The 7,362-nt window shown below is 52.0% G+C and overlaps 1 protein-coding gene across 2 annotated transcripts; it reads right to left on the bottom strand.

Moving 5' to 3' along the window:
* Positions 1-2,035: 2,035 nt before the first annotated feature.
* LOC125523337 (phosphatidylinositol 4-kinase gamma 4) lies at positions 2,036-4,975 on the bottom strand. 2 transcript variants are annotated; one of them, XM_048688385.1, is made up of 5 exons: positions 4,761-4,975; positions 4,463-4,611; positions 4,300-4,375; positions 2,635-4,211; positions 2,036-2,535 (listed from the first exon to the last, which is right to left on the bottom strand). In XM_048688385.1, the coding sequence occupies exons 4-5, from the start codon at positions 3,973-3,975 to the stop codon at positions 2,164-2,166; spliced, it is 1,713 nt and encodes a 570-aa protein (XP_048544342.1). In that variant the 5' UTR covers positions 3,976-4,211; positions 4,300-4,375; positions 4,463-4,611; positions 4,761-4,975; the 3' UTR covers positions 2,036-2,163. The 2 variants fall into 2 exon arrangements, with proteins under 2 accessions (XP_048544342.1, XP_048544341.1); XM_048688384.1 differs by having other exon boundaries at positions 4,463-4,608.
* Between the last annotated feature and the right edge of the window lie 2,387 nt (positions 4,976-7,362).

The following is a 7,362-nucleotide window of genomic DNA, read 5'->3' as shown; positions in this document are numbered from 1 at the left end:
ATTATATTTTGGAATGGAGGTAGTACGTAAAAGAGAGACGGTGACAAAGACCATAGTTGTGCTTGATTGACATATTAAGCTTCGCCAAAGTTTTACCACGGCACAATTTAGGCAGGTTCAACTTAGTTAGTCCCCTACACCACACTTGTTGACACGATTTTTTTTTTCTATGCAAACTAGACTCCACGTGTCATTGACTTAGAAAAGCATGGCAAGATTGCCTCAAGTGTAGCAAAGCGTGACACCAATTTTAGTTGTCTAAGAGCATCTACAGCCAGACTTTTCAAATCCGCCTTATACACCCAGGCGGGTTGCCAGATCACTGATCGATCATGTTTTTTCGACCCAGACAGACACCTCAAATGGACGGGCTGACCGGCACCCCCCATATTCAGCCCAAATATGGGGCGGATATGGGGCGCTTGGGCACGTCCGCCACGTCGGACTGATGAAGGGGTCCTAGCCGGAAACGCCCTCAAACCCGGCGGTCCGAAACTCGTCTCCTCCGTCGACCGGTGGCACCGCGTGGCGCAGCTCCGGCGGGCCGCGTAGTGCATTACCTAGCTATTTAAGCCGACCGACGGCACCGAAACCCTACCATCCATCCATATTTTTCTTCTTCTGTCCGCCGCCGCCGCCACTTTCCACTCCACCCGCCTGCCTAGTAGCCATGCCCCCACGCTGTCAGTGAGGAGCGAGGCCTTTCTGACGCCGGAGCGCCGGCTCGAGCTCCTTGAGCAGATCCGGGCTAGGCGCGAAGCCCGGATCGCCGCGGGGCTACCCCTGGATGCAGTAGATCCAGAGGAGGAGGTGGAGGAGGAGGAGGACTTTGAGGATGGGGATGAGTCGGAGGAGGGGAATGTGGGGGACGCTGGCGACGAGGATCTTCAGGCGGAGCAGCAGGCCATCCACAATTCCCTCCGGTCAGAGTCGGCTGTGGAGGCAAGACGCTGTCATCGGCTGGAGATGGAGGGGCGCAAGAGGCCGCGGAGGAGGCGGAGCCCTCCTACCCGCCCGTCCAGCCGGCACCCGGCACCGTCGTCGTGGACATCTCCAACTACGTAGACGTAGTACGTAGAATTCCTTTTGTATGTTTTGTATGGATCTAGGGATGAAATATGAGGGAGGCGGATGCAAAGTGACATATGAGAGAGATGGATGCAAAGCTTTATATGGATCTAGGGATGGAATATGAAGGAGGCGGATGCAAAGTGGCATATAAGACAGATGGATGCAAAGTGGCTAATTTGAAGCGTGCCCGCAGTCAGCGTGTGCGCGGACGTTTGAGAGTCCGGATTTGCAAAGTTCAGTTGTAGATGCTCTAACCTTACCTTAGGCATGTGCGGCAAACTATGGCAATCTTTATATGAACTAAACATGCCTGATAACTTTGCATTCCAGCAAAGATTGGCACTGGACGCATACTTTAGTAGCACACAGACCGGGGATAAAGATAAAAATTAGAGAAAAGCAAGGTGACGTGAAACGTGCGACGTTGAGTGCTAACTAGAAAAATCAAAGTTGATATGCAGATATTTAAGCGAAGAGGAGAGTCTAGTCACGCACGATCCAGTTGCAGATTTCTTTGATTCAGTGCGTCGTGAGTCAAAGTAAACCGCTGCACGTGCCCTCCCAGTCCTTCGATCCCCAGCTTTGTCCTCAGCTAATTATACCATTGATTCGGTCGGTCGTGAGTATCAACTCGCTGAAATAAAAAATGAAAAACCCCGGAGATTTGACCGGTAGACGATTGAACAGCCGGTAGAACACGGCAAAAATAGACGACCCAGATGTATAGAAGCTGCTTACACACTCTGAACAATGCTAGTACTTCCGGCCAACTACTTGGCCTGTCAATTGGGGATGGAAAACACACACTGGCAAGACAACCGTTTGTCATGAAGCTCCAATCAAAACGAACAATATGGTAGCCCTTTACCTAGTTCAGTGATAAGGTCTAACGAAGCACAGACATCTATATTCACAGAAGGAAATGTTCTTGAGCGGCTACAAACAAACGAGAATCGTTCGGGGCTAGAAACAAATGAAATCATTAGTCCCTTGAGCAGGAGGTCTGGCGCAGTGCCTTGTGAAACATACTTACAGCAAACCGGATACAGCCGAACAACTAGATCAGTTATTCTGAGTGTTTCTAAACAGATATTACTTGACGAGGAGGTGGCGGTCTATGATCTCAGACACCGTCTCCAGGAACAGGTTCTCGCTCGTCCCCGGGAGAACGGCGTCCTCCGCTTCCTGGATGATGTCCTCGATCACAGACTCTCTATTCACGGTTTCCCTGCACAGTATACGTCCTATGTCATAGGGTGTGAGGCCTCGTGCCGCGCCCTTCTTCAGGAGCATGGTGCTGATGCGCAGGACGCGGGCGCAGCTCGAAGACAGCTCCCACCCGTGGAACCTGAGAAGCTTGATGTCCTCCTCCGCGTTGAGAGATTCAATGTATGCAATGGTTTCATCACCGAACCGCTCACGGGCTTGAGGCCAGTAAAGCCACTCAAAGGTACAATCCTCAAACTGCGTAGCAACAAGGCAACAAAATTAACATTTGCATGACTCGAGAGCAATGTATGATATGATGCGAAGGGCCAAATAATGCAAGAGAGAAATAATCACCTTCTCTGGCAGGCAGTAACCATGATCAATTGGAATCAGCTTGCAGGTGGCACCTTCTTCCTTGGACACTAGAATGTTCCCTGCATGACGATCAGCATTCGCTAACCTAATATCTAACACTGCTATTTTGTGTACCTCCTTCACTGGAAAAGCACGCGGACCCATATCCTCGCAACTTCCATCGTTCTCCATAAACATCTGCAGAGATCCAAACTTGAAGCTCTTTCCCCTATGTAAGCTTCGGACTAATACTGTGGGAGGCACACCAGAAAACCCAACACCATGGCCCGATTCAAGATCACCAACTGGATGGTCGAGAATATAAGCCGCAACTTCCCTTAGTGCACCTTCCCCTACACGTGTTCCCCTCTTCATGCCTTCCCCGTCAGTCGACATTGGATGACCTCTTGGGTTGTTTTCAGCCATAGGTTCCTCATCGATGGGCTTAAACACTGCAACATTCTTCTGGCCTGATGAGTCTTGCATGAAGTAAACACCCCCTGAACCTTCTGCTGACATAACTGGTGTATATCCATTCTCAAGACCAGCTATAGCTGAGTCTATCATTTTCATCACTTCAGGTGACAGCTTCACCTTCCGGTTAACCACAATTGGTTCGATGATAGGAGCAGGCTTGCCACCAGCTGGTGCTGCAGGGGTCACTACAACAGATTCATTCTGAAGGTTCTCTTTCTTCTGAGGATTGTCAACTGTGACCACAGTATCCTTATCAACTTGCTGTGTTCGTACCTTTGCTGGTTTGCGGATGAACAAATGAATCACAGCATCATCCTTGTTGCTAATATCAGCAATCAACTGGTGGTCCTCAAGCACCTCACCTTCGTACTCGAGCTTGTCATCATCCTCCAGGCTATCAAGGTCCTCATCGCCCTCCACTGCAAGCTTACTCTTGAGGTACTTGACATTGCGGGTCTGGTCCACCTGAAACTGAAATTTCTTCCCGCTGGCGGTCTCAATGTTGATTACCCGGAGGTCAGCCAAACGGATAACAAGGTGCAGAACATTCCCATCGGCAAGCCCATAATCCTTGACAGGGCAGTTGTTGCGTGCCAGCTCATGCCCATCAAGCACAAGCCGCTGCTTTGTCACCACAAAGCCCTTGAACCTCTGGATGCGCAGCTTGACCGAGGCAATGGAATCAGTGCCCAGCACACTCATCGGCATTGGTGGCGCACCAGGCACAGCGAGGAAGATGAGAATGGAATCCTGCAGCTGTGACCCGGAGAAGCAGTGTGCTGAACGACTTCCATCAAACCTGATGGGCAAGAAGGCGAGGTCTTCGGTCATCGGAGCAAGCGCTATGACACCAGCTGACGACATCTTCGCGAGGGGGGTTACAGGAGGCCGAAAGCTTCCTCAACTACAGCCAATATTTACAATGGACCGGAGTTAGAAGCTCTACACTAGGAATTAGTAGAAGCCATGGAGAAGTCAAGCCAAGGGTTCCGTTCCTTCCTTCTATGATGGATGGAGGAAACCCTCTGCGAAAGCCCGACACCAGAAACGGCACAACCGATGATGCTACAGGCACATTTTGGATTGGTCGCCCATTAAATCTGCACAGAAGTTAGATCGCCCTCCGTCAGTGGCCGGCAGAGCTTCAGCAAAAATCGTCAAAAGCACAGAAATCAGGAGGGCACATACCAGATTTAATGTTAGGGGCAAAGTGGCTCAAAATCCTGCCTTTGCCCCGCCGGAGAACCCAACCGCGCGGCGCAATCTGCAAAACAGAGACCATCTGGAGCGATGAGCCACAAAATCACCCAGCCGCGCAGGCACGGAATAGTACGAACTCGCGTCATCATACCTGAGAAATCCCTCACCGGAGGCAGATCGACCGATTTTATTTATCCGAGGGCGAGAGAACCAACGAAGGACCGAGGACCCCTGGCCACCGCCCGCCCACCGACGCCGGCGCCACGAACCCGCGCGGCTCCTTCCCAAGCAGCAAACCTGCTACATCATCGCGCCATGGTTAGCTTACCCCGCACCAATCGAAACAAGCAGGACGAAACCGACATTTAAAAACACCAAGGAGGGGAAATCCGGGCAGCCGCCGAGTCGGGGCGCGCGCGGAGTCGGGATCGGAGTGGATTGGAACTCACCGCCCGGACCAGAGGGGGAACCCCCCGAGATTAGTAGCCCGGCGGCCCTCCTCCTTCCTTGCTCCGCGGTTCACGCAGGGGCGGAGAGAGAGTCGGGGAGGGGAAGTTTCTGGTCTTGGTCTGGATGGGTTTGGTTTGGTTTGGCGAGGAAGGAACAGGGATGGGTGGGGAGGGGAGGTGGGCAATGGAGAGGAGAATTGGGGGGAGAGGGAGCGGACGGTGTGGGGCTGCTGATTTATTCCGGGCGTGGGACCCGCCGTCACTCGCGGCGTGACGTGTCTGGCCCGCGCACCTTCGTAGAAAAGGTCGTGCGCTCGGTTGGTCTGTTGAATGGCGGTTTTGCCCCTGCGACGGTGAAAGCTCGCGCGGCAAGTAACCTCGCTGTCAAAAAAGGATAGTTACAGCTGGGGTTGGGCACGGTAATTGATCCGTTCTTTGCTAATGCTCGGTTGTTCGTTTCGAAGTGAGCGTGCCTTCGGTGGTAAGGTTCTTGGTTTGGAACGTTAGGCTCCACGTGAATTCTGTAGCGAACTTGATAGTAGATTTTTGTACTGCTCTTGTAGTTACTTTTCTCTTTTTGATTTTGAGGAAAGATGGAGAGTACAGGTGGAAGACATTTGAATTTTGTTAGAACAGCTTACACCAAAAGATAGTTCTCGTATATTAAAATTATATTCGCGAGTAAAGTTGCTTTCTCTATATATCTAAATATAAGACGTTCTCATAATTGTGTAGCTTCCGATGGATTGGTCGAAACGGGGAAAACATAAGAAAGTGTACTGGAGAATTTGTTCCAGGGAATCAAGTTATATTGCTCAGGGTTAGCAAAAATAGTTCATAATTGTGCTGCCATTATTTGCTCAAGATTCTCTTGATGCTATTAAAAATCGCCTAAAATCTAGTCAAAATACTTGTTGAAATAAAGAGCTAGAGAATACTAGGAAAGGAGCATCCCCACCAAACGATCGATAGCAGAAACTAATCCTATGCTCTCACACTGAAACTCAGCAAGCGTGGGCACCAAACCGTACCTGCGTGCGTGGCATAAACTTCATTTCGTTTGATCCCTTTGGTCAAAGAAAACAGTGGGTAGTAGTACCCACGATCGTGCAAACAGAACATCCATAAAAAAACTGAGCCATGTAATAAGTATTCTCCAAAAATTGCATCGCTCAATTCAGACTATTTTGCGTCTATATATCCAATATTCTGTTGATAAAAAACCAATTTAACCAGTATTCTGTTGATAAAAAACAATTCAGCCTACATTTACAAGAAAAACAACCCTTGAAAAGGGGAAACGTATGACTCATTTCGGAACGGGTCGGCGAGTGGAGCTGGCAATGGCATGCGGCCGCACCAGTCAAACGACAAGGATCGGCCTCAAGCCAGCCGTGCATACGCTATACGAAACAAAGCGATGCGTTGGAAAGATCAGGCGAAAGGGATCAGGTCGAATACGTCGGCCGTGACGCGTACAGCACACCCGCCTACGGCGCCGTCCGTCGCCGTTGAGACGATGACACGACGCAACCCGCGTGCGGACGGACGGTGGAGTGGGGGGACGAAACCACGGCCGGAAGCATCCACTGTTTCTGTCTCCCTTTTCTCTCTCCTCGTGTACGTGGACATCTCCCCTACTAGCCCTGGCCGCAATGAGGAAAAATCGGGGAGGACCTTTCGCTACCGGTCCAGCTGCGGCCATATGAGAAGCGAGACGAAAACAAGGCAATTAGGAGGGACGCTTTACAAGGACGGGGATGATAGTCCATGTTTTCATTTTGCAAGTATTTTAGAGCATCTGCAGCTGGACGCACTAAACCGGCCTTAAACGTTCGCCACGGCCCGCCCGATCACTAACCGGTCACGAAAATGTGACTCAGACGGGCGCCTTAAACGGCCCTTAAATGTCTGGACTGGCCGGCATCCTTTATATCTAACCCAAATATGGGGCGGATAAAGGGGCGTCCGGACGCGTCCGCCACATAGGACTGATGATGGGCTCCCACACGGCATCGTTCGGAAACTCAGCGGTCTGACGGACGTCTCCTCCGTCGCCGCGGTGTGAACGACGTGTGGCGCCGCTCCGGCTCGCCTGAGGCCAAATCAGCTATTTAAGCCGGGCGACGTCCCCCAACCGTAGCCCATCCACCTCCTTCCTCTCTACGCCGCAACCCGATCCCATCCGCCTCCTCTCCCCCGCTCTTCCCACGCTTTTCCGGCATCGCCATGGTTCGGCAGAAGATCACCACATACGCTATGCTAACGCTGGAGCGCCGGTACCAGATCGTGGAGCAGATCCGGGCAAGGCGCGCCGCCGCATCGTTGCTGGGCTGACTCCAAACTCGCCGGAGCCGGAGGAGGAGGAGTAGCAACCCGAAGGAGGAGGAGGGAGAGCAGCCGCCGGAGCTGATGGAGGTGGCGGATCCAGAGGAGGACGTGGCAGAGTAGCCTGCTCAACATAGAGGACGCGAAAGCGGAGTCCACCGTCGCCAGAGCCGCTGAGATGGTGGAGCAGCAGGCCATCCTGGAGTCCATCCAGGATGAGCCCTATGTGGAGGCCAACCGGCAGTTCCTCCGGCAGGAGCGGGCGGGACCGACA

The sequence above is a fragment of the Triticum urartu genome, chromosome 7, assembly GCF_003073215.2.
Source record: "Triticum urartu cultivar G1812 chromosome 7, Tu2.1, whole genome shotgun sequence".
Taxonomy (NCBI): domain Eukaryota; kingdom Viridiplantae; phylum Streptophyta; class Magnoliopsida; order Poales; family Poaceae; genus Triticum; species Triticum urartu.
The sequence above is the reverse complement of the archived record's forward strand: the minus strand, read 5'-3'. Positions and strand labels throughout refer to the sequence as shown.

Bases quoted from the DNA above. Each gene is read 5' to 3' on its own strand.
- LOC125523337 (XM_048688385.1), bottom strand. From the start codon at position 3,975: ATGTCGTCAGCTGGTGTCATAGCGCTTGCTCCGATGACCGAAGACCTC. The intron at 2,536-2,634 runs GTGATTATTTCT...GTTGCTACGCAG, and splicing joins GTTACTGCCTGCCAGAGAAG to TTTGAGGATTGTACCTTTGA.